The following is a 16,059-nucleotide window of genomic DNA, read 5'->3' as shown; positions in this document are numbered from 1 at the left end:
TGATTTTTTCACAACATCCCTAGCAAACTAACCAAGCACCACCACTGCTGGGCACCCTATTCCCCCTCTACTTACTAGGAGGAAGCAGTGTTGTCATGGAACGAGCATCAAATTTGACAGAATCTGAATAACTATCAGCGTCTTCCTGGTGATCAAGAAAGATATTCCGCCGCTCCATAATGCTGTCAAACACAGAGCAAAATATAATATGTCCACATTAAATGTCCGAGGTCTTTCACATAATGCTTGAAATCAATCGGTGTAATCAAATTAAATTCCAGCAAGGAAAAACATACAGCTAATTATTTAAATTCACTCATATGTCATTTGTAGCAACACATTAAATTTGATAGTTTAATTTTAACATGAAAAGTTTTACCAGGAACCTAGTCATGTAACTTTTTATGCAAAAATGTGTATCTCTGTTTGTAATGGGTGTTTTCTGTTAGGAAAAGTAGCTTTTTAAATTTTTTTATTTTAAAGAGAATAAAAAAACATTTAAAATGATACAGAATTTCAAAACAAGATGATAAAAAATCAACAATTGTTGTTATATTGCGTATTGTTATCTTCAAAATAGTTGTTCAGATTACTAGATGTAAACATGAAAAGTTGATCAAAAAATTAAGCATTAATTGTCCCTTTCAATAAACCAAAATAAATTAGTAGTATAATTATCTTAGCTGTCTTGTGTGTATATATATATTTTTTTCCCACTTCCTTCTTTCTTTCTTTTCTCTTTTCCCCTATCCCAGTTGTTCTTTCCTTTTGAGCAGTTTCTTTCCCTTTCACAATACCTATTGTATCTTTTGGATCTTATTTACTCTTTCAGTTTCTTACACTAGGGAGACAAGGCAATGTTTACACCTGAGGGTCAGATTTATTTCACTTATGAGTATGGTCCTTAGTTGCATCCATTTACCTATAAAAGACTTGAGATTATCTTACTTGATAACTGAGTAATAATCCATTGTATAAAAATATCACACCTTTTTTATCCATTCCTAAGTTGATGGGCATTGGGTTGTTTCCAAGATTTAGCTGTGACACATTGTGCTGCTATGAACATGGGTGCACATATATCGCTGTGGTATGATATTTTCAGATTTTCTGGAAAAATACCCAGGAGGGGAATAGCTGGGTTGAATGGAACCTCTAAACCTAGTTTTTTGAGGAATTTCCACCATGGTTTCACCAGTCTACACTCCCAAAAGGGAGAGGGGTTCCTTCTTCCCCACAGCCTCACTCACATTTTGTTATTGATTTCTTGATGATAGCCAATCTTTCTAGCATGAGATGGAATCTCAGTGCTGTTTTAATTTGCATCTCTTGAATGACCAATGATGTTGAATATATTTATTTGCCACTTGTATGTCTTCATCTGGGACGTGTGTATTCATCTCAGATGGCCATTTCTGGATTATTCATATTTTTCAAATGATGGAAAATTACCATATAGTAGAAAAGAAAAAGATAACTTCTCTTAAGGGAAAAAATAGTTATGCACATTTTGTACAAATATTTTGTGTGATCTTTTATCAGAGGTTTTGGATTAAATTCATTGAAAAGAGCTTTATAATTCAATTTTTCCTTGCCAAGGGATTTGCTTATCAGATTAGAAAATAAAGCCTACTCACTAGGCTGGAAATCATAGGAAAATAAAGAACCCTCTTTCTTTCTTTCTTTCTTTCTTTCTTTCTTTCTTTCTTTCTTTCTTTCTTTCTTTCTTTCTTTCTTTCTTTTCTTTCCTTCTTTCTTTCTTTCTTGACCTGTTTTCTTTATAGGTATAATCAGCACTCTATGTCACTATCCATAACTTTATCTATTTTACCATGTATCAGAATCAATTTAAACATTGTTATGGTTGATACATTGTGTCAACTTGAGGAGTCCAGAGGTTTGGCTAAGTGACTGAACAGGGATCCAGGGTACTTACTTTGTATTCATCCTGAGCCTTTGCAAGAAAAAGAACTGCAGAGAGTGTGGGTACAGAGCACTGCCCCCAAGCACCCAGGGTGGGTAGGCTGCATAAAAAATGAAAATTAAAATATTTGTTGGTTCTTCCACAGAGCTCCAGTCTTCACCTTCAGGTTGGTCATCTCCTGGCTTCTGGTGTAGGCTCTCCAGCCTTCGTTGTAGGTTCTTCAGCATTCTGTCGTAGACCCATCAGCCTCCTGATATGGACTTGCACGGACACTGCAGTGAGCCCCAGGCCTGGGGCTGGGCTCTTCAATCTCCAGCATGCAGACAGCCTCTGCACACTTCCTCATCCACTCTGTGGCTGACCATTATAAGCCAAACGTACAATTTCGTGTATATTTGTACATCTTGTGTTATATCTGTTTCTCTAGTAAACTCTGACTGATACAAACATCTTAAAGGTATTGATGGGCTTCATACCCAGAGTTTCTGATATTTGTGGGGAATGGCAGTGGTCAAGAATTTGTAACTCTACATCAATGAGTGCTAAGTTATAGTTAGGTGGGAGCACGAAGTTCTGATGTACTATTGCACATTCAGGTAATTATAGATAACAATAAAGTGTTATACATTTCAAAAAGCTATAATAAAAGATCTTGAAGTTTTCATCATAAAGAATCATAAATGAGGAGGTGGATTGTTTAACCTGATGTTTAAAAACTTTTAGTTTATTCGTACAAGTGTGTAGTTCATAATGTTTACATTCCTTGTGAGAAGTTTTTACGGTACATATAGATAACACATTTTTGTTCGTTACTACATCGTCTTTACCTTCTATCCCCCCCTTTATTCACCCCTTGATCTAATTCCTTTTTTGTGTGTACACATTTTTAGTACATAATATTTATATTCCTGTGTGGAGTTCATACATGTACATAACACATACCAATTCTTTCTTTTCAACTTGGTTTTAATGTCATCCAATGTACACACACAGTATATCAAAATATCACATTATATCCCAATAATGTGTACAGTTTCTATTTTTATGTACCCATTAAAATAAATTTAATCAAAATGTACAGCTCCTGGTTTCAATTATCCTCTATCCATTACTAAAAAAAATAAAATAAAATAAAATAAAATAAAATAAAATAAATTTAATCAGGGCTGGGAATATAGCTCAGTGGAAGATTGCTTGGGGAGCACACAAGAAGCCCTGGATTAAATCTCCAGCACTGCGAAAATACATAATACATGCATAAAACATACATGTATAAATTTAAATTAAAAATATACTCAAGAAAACAAACTTCTCTTTTGTTTTGTTTTTGTTTGTGGTCTTGGGATCTATTGCAGATCTTGAATATGCTATACACATGCTCCAACAGCTTCAGCCCCTAAAATTCTACTTGAAAAATAAATAAATAAAGCTGATTGAAAATAAAACAGAATGAGAAAAGAATTCACAATTCTAATAAGCTCTCAACATGTTCTGCTGCTGGTCTTAAGATCACATTTTAAGAACATTTTCTATGAAAAGAAAGTAGGTGGGTTTTTGTTTTTTTTGTTTTTTTTGGGGGGGCACTATTCATTTTATTTGACTGACAATTTAACATAAAGCGCACACCTTCTGATCATTTATTTCCTCAAATGTCGAGTAATGGATTGAGCCCTGCACGGTTTCAATGGAGCACACTGGCAAATCCAGGACACTGAACGTAAATCCAACCTACGATAAAGGGCAATTGTTCATATGAAAAGATTCATCCTGCTTTGGGGAGAAGCAGTCACAAGGATGTGACTCAATTTCTATCAATATATTTTTAAAGCCTTTCTAAGGAGATGTTTTATTTGGCTGCTTGCTATGACAGTCTTTGAAAATACATCATCTGAAAACTGATTTCTACCAATCCTGTGTTGATCTGTTCAAAGACTGTGTTCTTTAAATGACGACTTCTATGAGTGAAGTGGATAGAGTAGAGTAGAACTAGGGCCTAAATTCTTTTCTTTTCCTGAGACTGAGGCAAAGTAAAAATAATAAACAAAGCAAGCATGATGATGCACACCTAGAGACTCACTTGCTCTTGCGGCCAAGGAGGGGATCACCTGACCCCAAGAGGACAACACCAATCTTAGCAAAGTAGCAAGGCTTCAACTCAAACATAAAAGTAATTATCTGGAAAAACTGTAAGAAACTACGTTGGACCATTCAGATCCAGCCTTTATTTCCACTTACTCTTCTTTAATTTACTCTATCATGAAATTTGGATAAGAGTTCTACCTTTCAAAGAAAACAAACAAAAAAATTTTGAGGTAACTATAATTTAGCTAAATTCATTTCAAACTATAATTCAAAGTAGCTGAGGCTATGTAGTAAAAATTTTTAACTATGAATTCAGTTTATAGAGAATGGAGTCACAAACATTGTGTTCATACACACCTGGTATGTGACTAGAAATATTTTCTTTTCTGACTGCTTGCTTTCCCCTTCTCATGGCTTTGATCCTTACATCTGAGATATTCAGACTCTATTTTCACTGAAATGCAAAAGAAACACCTTAGATTATTTTGTTTCCCACCTAGGAATGTTTATGCAAAAGGTGGAATGTTTCTGCAAAAGAGGTTTTTCAGATTCTTTTGAATCTAGACTGAACTATGGAAGACTGGCAAAATATTTGTTTTGGTTCAAAATGATATTGCCAGAGCAACCTAAGTATTTGTTAAATGGATGACTTGGTTTGCTTTCTGTAAGACATTAGTCTCATATATTCCCTTTGTTCTTGTCCGTGAAATAAGATCGATGGGTGAAAGAGGGGAACTGAAAGAGGTATGCTTCACCTGATAAAGGAATTTTTGGACTCAGAATTTGTGGCTGTTTTCATTTTCCATTCTTATTCTTTTCATAGCTTCCATGGATCTAAATTAAGCCACTGAGGAGCTGCCTCTCACCTGTTCTTCATTTACATTTGTTTGCACTTTGTAAGTCCCAGTTGGCCCCTGGCTTTGACTATAGAATTGCAATTCTCAAGGAAGCACTACCAGTTTTTCTATTAGGATAGTTGTTCTTTTTAAATTTGGGGTTATCTTAGTTACTTAACAAGTTTATCAATTTTGGTTGTCATCTTCAAAATGTAAATACCTTTGAAATCATTGTATCACCATTCCTTCTGCAAAAATATCCTATCATTTTGTTTTGAAACTCTGTATCATTTTTATTGTTCTTTTTTCTCTCTTTAAAATAAAAATTTTTAAAAGGTGAAAAAAAAAATTTCCCCTGAAACTACTCTCCTGGTATTTCCAAGCTCATAGGCCTCTGTGAGAACCACAGCCCTTCCTGCCTCCCAAACGTGGGTGGGGAGACAGGAACTGCAGGATTCCGTCAGCAACATTTGCCTTTAGCGGTCTGACTGCTGACAGGCCTTTCATAAACATTCATTTTCCTGAAAAACAAAAAAAACTTGATGAATTTCAGCAACAACACAGATCAATCAAATTTGGGGGTTATATTTCTCAAAGAAATCTTTGTGATTATCAATTTATCGAGAGCTGATCTTTATTAAATCTCTATATCTTTCTTATATAATGTCTTATATTTTGAAGAAATATTTTGCAGAATTATAATACAGTGGCCTAACTTGTGCCTCAGTGCGGTAGCATAAATGTTATTTCTATCCACACACTTGCTGAGGCGCGGTGTCAAGTCATTTACCTTGTCATTGTAACAAGCACTGTGCAAGTGAGCAGTAAGCTGAGATAAGTGTGTATGGAACATTCTCAGTCTTCCAGAGATCTTAGGCACTAATAGAAAAAACAGCATTCTTTGTAAATAACCATCTGAATTGTGATATGCATAGAGCAGTCACAGTCATTAGACAAAGGGGAGAGATTAACTTTTTGTAGAAGCACAGAAAAGATAATATTTTATCAGTGTTTTGAAAAACGAGCAGAAATTTGTGGTGAGATTATTGGAGAATAGAAAATATGTTACAAACATAAATACATGAACAATGTGGGGTTCCAAGTGAATCAGCACCATGGACGCAAGAGATAGGGGCACAGGGTCCAGTCAGAGGCTGCAGAAGCTTCTAGCTAGAAGCTTCCAGCTTATGCACTGATTTTAATTTTTTGGAGTAAAGAAATCAATCTGGCTTTCCAGAATAAAATACTGAAATCACTCTACAATTAAGGAAAAATTATTCTGAAAGCATTTTTAGCTGTAGTGAACTGGATTACTATTACTAGTATCACAAAAGACATTATCTATTAAACATTGTGCCTTTTTTCTTTTTTGCCTCAGAATACATCCAGTTTTGTCTTTTAAGTCTCCATGTTTTGATCTATCTTTACTTTATAATGGTGGTAATAAATGTTTCATGTATTACTCTATTTTGAACTGTGATTTTTTCAGACAGAGTTATTAAACATTTCAGAAAGAAAATTCTCTAACCAATGTCTGAGTTCTGCCTAAATAACCACATTTGGTCTATATAACACCTCTGATAGGTATAGGTGACTTGTAGGAAAACAAACACCAAAATCTATTGAGTGGAATGATGCAGGAAAAATACTCTCCCTGGCTTCTCTGGAGTACACTATTTCTGCAGGTTTTCTGGTGGATGATAGAGCAGGAACTACATCACATGTAATGTAGCAGGAATTAAATTACATGCATTACAAACTGCATGATATATCGGCATATATTTTTTCCCAAAAAACAAAAACCTAGGTTAATCATAAAGAGCACTGTCATAGGCTTGCTGACATTTGCTTGTTACCTTTGTTACTTTCTCTGTACTCTGTCTGGGGTCTGCTCTAACTTCAAGGGCTTGAACTGCTCTCTGTATGGGAGGTGGTTCAGTACAATCAGCTGAGCTCTCACGTTTCACAACTAGATGTTTTTTAAATGACAGAAGCGGAAGCAATGGTACATTTTTCAAACCAAGCTTTTTCCCCTGGGATTTTTGATGCTACCATATCATCCATTTATTATTATTATTATTTATTATTATACAATCATGATCTACTTATTGTATAATGAAGAATGCATGGCACCGTTGTGCACATTGGAAGATAGAGGTAGGAGCTAACAAAGCAGTCACTCAAATCAGAAGCCACAGATCTGTTTGAGACCACTCTCACCTCCAAGATCTACCCTGATTACATAGCAACTCCTGACTTCCTCGGATTCATTCCTGACCCAGCTGTCTGGAGTTTCAGATTTTCGCTCCTTTTTATTTACCCCAGCCAGGCATCTTGAGTGGTAGCAATGGGATAAGAGCATTACAAAACAGGAAAAAAGTTAAAAGAATTGATAAACAAATACCAAACATACCACCTCAACAGAGAATACAGAGAAGAATTGAATACTTTTTCAAGAAAGAACACATGAGACACACAAATTTAAGAGCAAACACACTTAGTCCATAAGTACAGGAAGATGATCTGGCACTGAAGACCTGGGAGAACCGGTAGGACAGCTGTGGGAGAAGAGCAAGAAACAGTCAGGTTCGGGAGAAGAAAAAGAACTAGAAAGCACGAAGGGCATCTGTAACACGCATGTGGAGCTGAGCTGCTCACCCGTACGGCAGAGGCAGTAGCACACTCCTAGAAGATCAATAAATAGTTAAGGTACAAAGATGCATAAAGATGAACAGCCTCGCATATATGTGTGCCTGAAAGCTGTTTGAGTTTATGGCTCCTGTCTGGAGACACTGTACTGGTAATTGCTCTGAGACAGAGAGCAAGCAGCATTCCATTCCCCCTCAAGTGTTCCTCCTCATCCTCCCACCATCTCACTACCACAGTGAGCTAGGGCCCAGTTCTTCTGCTTTCTCTTTGGACTCCCTTGGTGATCTCACCGGCTTTGTATGTCCTTATTAGGTTAATTAATCTGCTTATGTTTGCCAGTCTATTGTAAAGGACATAAGTGACACAAATACATGGCTGGATGAAGAGAAGCATGGAGTGAGGTGTGAGCGACGGGCCCTGGAACCTCCACCCGCTCTCTTCAGGAGCAAGGCCCCCAGGAATCTCTTCATATCCAGTCATCTGGAAGCTTTCAGAAGTCTGATTTTCTGTGTCCTTCTGACTTTCTACGAAGGCTGCACCGCATAGGTGTGAATGCTGATAGACTGAGTGGAGAAACTCAGCAAAGCTGGTCTGTTCACATTCTCCTTAACCTCTCTGTGCGGCACTTCTTCCAAGATACAGCACATACCTCCTCCGCGATGAGGAGGGTCTCAAGGCTGATTACCCTTTGATAGGTCAGAATTTCTGTGATTTGCCATGGAGGGATATATGAGCCAGGAATCACAATTGAAAACCGAAATATATGTGCTGGTTCATATTCTGGAAGGCTGAAGTAGGAGAACTGTAAGTTCAGTCCAAGTCTGTGCTACATAGTGAGTTCAAGGCAGACCTGTACTACATAGTGAGACCCTGCCTCCAAAAAAAGTACAGATGATAGTGTTACCCCCTTCATTTTCTTTCTGGTTGGATTTTCTCCTCAAAAGGTATCACAGTCTAATACAAAATAGTTTTTCCATATTTGTCTTATCTCACATGTGTCTTCCCTCGCCCAAGTTAGATCTATGATATGGGTTTTCATCTCTTTAGCTCAGGGACCAGAGTTTCTGACTCATAGAAAGTTATCACTGCACACATATCATTGAAAAATTACAGAGGTAAATAAAAGCCAAAATATTCAGCAAGATGACTAGATTTCAGATCTCAGTTTATGTGCCATGCAAAGTTCAAATTTTATTAATATGGAAATTCTTCTTTTACAGGCTGGAAAATAAAATATTTTTCTCTGAATTGCATGTAACTAGCAAACTAAAACAAAGATATTTCACTCCGAATGTCCCCATTTTGTTTTAGGGGAATTTATTATTAGAATATCAGATTATTTCTGATATTCTAACTACTTGTAAACTAAGTACTTTAGCTATTATAGCGATAACATTTAAATAATGTTGTAGTATAAACACATAGAAGGCCTATTAGAAGCCAGTAAACAATTCAAACAATTCAAGTGTGCCTTTAAGTAACATTTCCAAAGTTAGAGAAAAACTAAATTCACTAAGCCAACTTTTTCAATCAAATGTCAAATGGTAGAGGATTATGAAATCCTGTGGGTTTGTATAATCTATTAAAAGCATGTTCTCATGAGAAGTGAAATATATCTGCAATGTCAGCTTATAAACAGTAAGTTAAACATTTATAGAAGTGATAACAAGAGAATCACAGTGAAAGAATTTCAAAGATAACAAGTTTGGAACCCTTTATTTTCATGATAAACATTAAAAATATTGTAACAATAATGTAAATAGGCATAATAAAACTTCTGTCATCTCATCATCCTAATACAGGAAAGGAACTTCATTTTTCAGATGAAACTTGAATCTGTACAGACAAATATATGTTACACAGTTGATGTCATAAAGAACATACATATTGTGGATTTCCAAAAAAATTTATATAAATTGTTTTACATTTCAAGTAACTTTTTTCAATTTTAAAATAATGAGCTACACAATAATTCATCAAATATATGTATCTTATTTGTATAGCCATTTTACTATATTAACATTCTAATGTCATAAACAATATTCGTAAGTTAGCTTTATACTTTTGAAATGCTTATTAAGGACAGTTCACCATAGGTTCAACTACCTGGCTAAAGGAAAAGTATTTTGGACTTATCTGTTGCCTGACTTCTATTTAAAATAATGGTACATTTTTTTAAATATATCAGTCATATATGGGTATAAAGGTTTTAAATCCAACATCCTTGTGTAGTACTGTTTATTTTTAGAATCATGTAGATGTGCGTGCATGTGTGGTATTAGGGTCTGAACCCAGGGCTTTGCGGTTGCTGAACAAGCTCTGTTTCACGGCCTACATCCCCAGCCCAAACTTCATTTAGATTTTGATACAAAGAGTTAAATCATACCCAAGGCTTCCTCTTTCCTTCTTTCTCTCTCTCTCTCTCTCCCTCCCTCTCTCTGAGGTGGGGTCTCATCGTGTTTCCCATGTGACTCCAAATTCTTAGACTCAAATGATTTTCTTGCCTCAGCCTCCTGAGTAGCTAGTACCACAGACACCATAGTGCAGAGACAGTTTCAGTTTTTGTTATTAATGTGAAAGGACAGTTACATGTAATTATGTAGTGTTTATTGTAGTTCTTGTTTTGTTTTGTTTTTGTTTTTTTTGTTTTCCGGTACCAGCAATCGAACTCACGACGTTGCGCTTGCCAGGCAGGCGCTGTGCCGCTGAGCTAAATCCCCAGCCCTGTAGTTCTTAGATTATTGTGTATTTATACCCATTCACTGTATTCATTATACAACCTCAAGAGCTTTATTTTTATATGTATGTGAAAATGAGTTATTCACATGTAGTGTGTATTTACCACCTGCCTATTTATATTTTCTGTACATTCTTTCTTCTAAAATTGTTTTCTATTTAGACTCATCAACATTTTCGTGTTAAGCTTTGGGGTAAACAGTTATCTTGTAACATTTATTATTTAAGAATAAATCCTGATATTCATGCAAGAATAGTTGAAAAGTATATCAAATAAAAATCAAATTGCAAAACAAAAAAAATCAAATTTTATATTCATGCAACCAATAGCTCATGGCTGAGGAATATGTCTGTAAGACAGGTTCTAGTAAAATATATCCACATTCTACCTAATATCAATTGTGGTCATCATTAGTAGAGAAGGCAGAAAGAGAGCATCAGTGTTTTAATCTAAATATCTAGTTTTCAGTTTTGACTGTTATTATTCAGATGTACGATCTTAGGCAAATGTTTTAACTTCTTTCAACTTTAATTTCTTTATATATATATATATATATATAAAGTATGATTATAACATTAATTGAAACAATTTGTGGCTGAGAATATTCCTCAACTCCGTGGTAGTATGTGCATTTAGGCATGCATTCAATCCTAGGTTCAATCCCCAGCAGCAAAACACTAACATAAAGAATGACCATGAGAGTTAAAAATGTTTTTCTGTAAATTGCCTGATACATAGAAAATTATCAGCTAATAAATAATTGTTATTTGAAAATTTTATTTTTCATATATGGATTTTTAAAATTTTATCCTTGCTGTAGCTCCATGAGATATATAGCCTATTTTCTCATTTTATATCTCTGAAAACCAGGAGCAAAAATGTTTAAGTAACTAGCCAATGTCACCCAGCTGGGAGTGGGGATTCTGGGATCTGAAAATAAGCAGGCAGTGTACTATTAGAATATTAGCTTTTAACCACCACACAAAACATTCGTAATCTCAGTTATGTGCCTTTATTTTTACCATTATTTTCATTATTTGCAAATGACAAATACCAACCTCTCATGGCACTCTGTTTAAGTCTTACCTAGTTTTCAAGATGAACCTAAATTCTAACATCTCCATGAAGATTTTTTTCTCTGATAAGTCTTTCTGAAGGTGAAGTAATTTCAGCCCCTCCTACATTTCCACAGTAGTTATTTATAGCAATTTTACTACATTACACCTGTTGGAGTCTATGCCTTAGATAATGAATGCCTGAGAACAGAATCTTTCATTCTCTGCATCCCTTCCCTACATCTACTTCAATCACCTACTTATAGTAGACATCCCATAATTGTTTCCTATATAGGCAAGTCATGATTACAAAAAAAAAAAATTAATTCAAAGTGGGAAATACTGTGCAAAAAGTAAGGAAAATAGAGTACCTAAAATTTGTTAAATTATACTTGGAATCAAGCCAATATTTTTAACAAAACAGGCATAATTTATATGGTAAACATTTTTTGTCAGTTGAAACTACAATTTATTTAGTGTATTTCATGAATATTTATACATATATATCCATTTTTTCACTCAGCAAACCTTATCAAAAAAACCTTTGTAGAAGCATTTAAAGTAACCAAATAAAATTAGTAATACCAGAAAATATTCCATTAGAAATATGTACACAACCCCTCTTTCTCTCTCACACACACACACGAAGCGGACACATACAATCAATAGAAATACTTTTGAAAAAAGACTTTTAAAAAGCCTCTTTTACCTTGGATTGTAAAGAAGGCAGCACTGATTCCTCCACTTCCTTCTCTTTGCAATTGAAACCTAAAATCTTTATCTGATAGTATCTCAGCATCTGGTCCATGAAGAAAGGAAATGACACATTTGTGTTGAAAATTTTTCTTAGCAATGTGTTTCAATAGCATTTTCCTCAACCCACAAGTTTGCAAAATCTAAATGTGTCCAACTCATTCCTCTTCCCATGTGGGACACCAAAGAATAAAATGAGAAGTAAGAAGGAAAAGAAAAGGGAGTTGTCACAGGGCACGTAATTTACAGCAGGGTGATCTTTCCCTTTTAGCAAGTTATGTGTGCCTTATAACATTCAATAATTCCCACAATCTCTTCCTTCATATATAAATTTGAGAGACGACTTCATGTTTGATCTACTTTCTTTCATCCTTTTTCTTACATGCTTACCCTGGGCCTAAAACATGGAAAACTCGTGGAAAGGATCTGATGCTTAATAAATAAAAGTATTATTCAAATAATGCTCAGTTCACCTCTCTCTATACTGACCCCAAGCATTATCTGTCTTTGGCCACCTAACAAGTTATTCCTTTTCCCCAGATGCATGCAGGTCTCAAGTATGGGGTCAGAAGAAAGGAAAAACCCTTATGTTGTACAACTCTGTCAGAGTTCTATGTGTTTTATCACATTTACTGGCACCCAGTTCAACAACTTCACACATGATGTACATAAAAAACATTCAACACTACATTGATGAGTTTTTACAACAAATATTTTTGAGAGAAGGTGTTTAGTTAACACTTTATAGGCACTGCTGTGTGCTCTAAACAGGAGGAATCAGATTTCCTATCAAAGGATGGTCAAAATTGATAAGCTCAAACCATCTTGCATGCTGATTTCAACACCTGGTAAGATGTATATTTTTTTCTTAATGTGGGGTCATTATATGTATTATCATGTGTCTACAAATTCTCCATCAGAAATGGTATATGTAAAACAAACCACAAACATCTAGATCATGTACATGAGCACCTTGCTCTCAGTTACTATGCTAGGATCTTAATCACTTCATTTTTGTTGCTTTTGGAGGTAAGCGTGTAGGCTGAAAGCTCTATAAGATTATTCCTGGTGCTGGGCATGGTTGCACATACCAATAGTCCCAGGATTCTGTGAGGCTGACTCAAGAGGATCACAAGTTTGAGCCCTGCCTGGAAACTCAGTGAGACCTTGTCTCAAAATTTAAAAACAAAACAAAAAAATCCTAGGTATACAGCTCAGTGTGAAGATCCAAGACAATATGCCTAGGAAGAAGAATGGGTAGCAACTGATTCTTTTTGTTTTGTTATGCTTTATTGTTTGAGAGGGGCCTCACTGTATAATTCAGACTAGTCTTAAACTCACTATGTAGCCCTGGCTGGCCTTGAACTTGAGGCAATGCCAGAGCCTCCCAAGTGCTGAGATAAAAATTGTGCATGCCTGGCCAGATGAGCCATTCTCAAGGTAATCATTAGAACACTATTGTAGTCAGTTTGCAAGGGGAATAATTTAATATAGGACACAGTATTTATAGGATTATTTTATAATAGTCACCCAAAGAGTCAAATACAAAAGAGTTCAGGAAATCTGTCCACACTCTAAAGACCAAAAGAAGCCAGCTGAGGGCTTGGATCCCACAGCAATATCCTGAATGAGCCCAGCTGAAGACCTAGAGAACATCATAATGCCTCTCACAAGTCCAACTGGAGGCCAAGAGCCCACAATAATGTCTCATGCATGTCTGTTTCATGGATTTGCACTGGGAAGGCCCAGTCGTCAGTGGTGGAAACTAGAAAGTCTGTGCCAGCAGGATGAAAGATCTTTGCCAGCAGGCTGAGGAATCTGCACTGGAGCCAGGAAGTGACACTCAAAATAAGGACCAGAGCTCCCCGCAAAAGTACCACAGCCATCCTCAGCGACATTGAAGTTCGAAGCTCCTCTGATGATGAGAACATCTGCATTCATAACAAGAAAGCCGGTCTGACAAGCTCCTCCAGGAGAATCAGTGATAATCAGGAGAACCAACAGCCTTCTAACAGCTCCTCTTCTTCAGTTCTCTTTTGTATTTTGTTGGCAACAGTCCTCAGGTGGGCCTCCTATTCCCATGCTGATTCAATTCAGCTGGGTGTTACAAGTTGACCACCCGTTGTCAATCCACTGCAGTCTACCTCTGGTCAACTTGATAACCATACACATTTCCCTAAACCATAGTCTCTAGTGGTAGATCTGTGAAAATTAATATGTCCTGGTCTATTCAGATTTACATTAACAATTACATATATACAATTCTAATTGCACCCATTCATGCATCAAAAGTAATATATTTAAAAGGTGACTGAAATTCAAGGTTGAAACCACAATACTTTGACTAATTAACCTAATTACAAACATATATGTATATATATAAATGATACTAAAATTATACTAAAAGAACTATCACAATCACAGTCCTTGCTTCCCATTAACTTTTAGCAAGGTATGGCAAGACTAAAAATCTGGGATCTCCTGTATTTCTAATACCCTCTCATCTTTAGGTGAAAGGCAGGGAGTGTAGCTCAGTGATAGAGCACTTGCTTTACATGCTTGGGGCCCTGGGTTGAATCTATAACATCCTTTAAAAAAAACTAAAAGTAAATGAATAAGGAATAAATAAGTGGCCAAAAGCAACAGAGGCATTAAAGCAAGCTGCACAGTTTCCAGTTAGGTCGTTTTGAACAAGAAGAAGGGTTATACAAAGCACAATGTAGTATGCATATAATCCAAGGTACTTAGGAGGGTGAGGAGGATCACAAGTTTGAGGTTAAGGTAGTGACACCTAGTTTCAAAATAAGAATTTTAAAAATCTGGGATATAGGAAGTCCTAGGTTTAACCTCCATTACCACACAGGCGCACACACACACACACACACACACACACACACACACACACAGATGCATGCACACAGACACACACAGAAACACAAAAGTAGGATCACAAGCTGACTCAGGCCAGACTACCCTGAAGGCTGTTAAGCTATTCCTTAGACACAGTGGTTTGAATTTATCACGAAATTCTTGGGGAGGAGGAACTGGAAACTAACATCAGAACTCACTCTACTTCCTTTATAATTATTTGTACATACATCTCATTTTAGAATATGGGGTCTACCAAATCCAGAGTTAAAGAACCCCTTCTTATATTGTTAGTCTGGACACCTCTGAAGTCAGCACTACAAGATTAGAAAAGTTGACTCTGGAAATCACAAGAGAAAACACCAATGTACCAAGTTTTCAAAAGTGGGAAATATTTTCAGTGAAAGTGAGCTCTATTTCTATTTTTTTCTATAATATTGTTGATTTGCAGCTGTACTTCCACACTACAAACCATTTCCTTACTCAATTACTTCTACATTCTTAGGCAATCTAATTGTTCACCTAAAAAACTCCTCTTGCCCTCTCTTTGTATAAATATGTATGATCCATATGAAGACATATTTATCTAGATATAGTTATATTTGTATGTATATTATGTTTTATATTACATAAATCACTATTTGCTATTAGTCTCTGATCAAAAAACTTGGCAGAAAACCAAATAAAATGTGTTTAACACTGGGGTTAAATGAATGAAAAAAAAATGTCTAAGAGAATTGTACTTTATTACATCATTTAATTTCACAACTTTGCCAGCTTATTTTCCTGATTAAGAAACTAAAGCTTATAAAACTTAAGTAAACTTTCCAAGATCATAAAGTTATAGATCATCAGGGCTGGAAATCAAACACATGCTGATTTCAAAACCTGGCAAGATATATATATATATTTTGTTAATGTGGGGTCATTATATATGTTATCAGGTGACTACAAATTCTCCATCAGAAATGTTATATGTAAAACAAACCTCAAACATCTAGATCATGTACATGGGCACCTTGCTTTCAGTTACTATGCTAGGATCTTAATCATTTCATTTTTGTTACTTTTGGAAGTAGACGTGTAGGCTGAAAGCTGTGTAAGGTTTTGCCTAGTGCTGAGCATGGTGGCACACACCACCAGTCACAGCACTCA

General features: G+C 35.8%; 1 protein-coding gene across 7 annotated transcripts in view; it reads right to left on the bottom strand.

Moving 5' to 3' along the window:
* The window catches only part of Msr1 (macrophage scavenger receptor 1), a 66,858-nt gene extending 54,640 nt beyond the window's left edge, over positions 1–12,218 (bottom strand). For 2 of the 7 annotated variants that reach the window (XM_013521525.1, XM_013521527.1), the window contains exons 1-3: positions 11,993–12,217; positions 1,937–2,024; positions 76–182 (exon numbers count right to left, since the gene is read on the bottom strand). In XM_013521525.1, the coding sequence (XP_013376979.1) occupies positions 76–182; positions 1,937–2,024; positions 11,993–12,152 (355 nt within the window). In that variant the 5' untranslated portion in view covers positions 12,153–12,217. Of the gene's footprint in view, positions 1–75; positions 183–1,936; positions 2,025–4,363; positions 4,455–11,992 lie in introns of those variants that run through there. The other 5 variants (XM_013521529.1, XM_013521528.1, XM_013521524.1 and 2 more) reach the window with 4 other exon arrangements.
* Between the last annotated feature and the right edge of the window lie 3,841 nt (positions 12,219–16,059).

Source organism: Chinchilla lanigera, unplaced genomic scaffold (genome assembly GCF_000276665.1).
Source record: "Chinchilla lanigera isolate Chin_1 unplaced genomic scaffold, ChiLan1.0 scaffold00062, whole genome shotgun sequence".
Taxonomy (NCBI): domain Eukaryota; kingdom Metazoa; phylum Chordata; class Mammalia; order Rodentia; family Chinchillidae; genus Chinchilla; species Chinchilla lanigera.
Note: the sequence above shows the minus strand (reverse complement) of the source record. Positions and strands in the feature narration are given on the sequence as shown.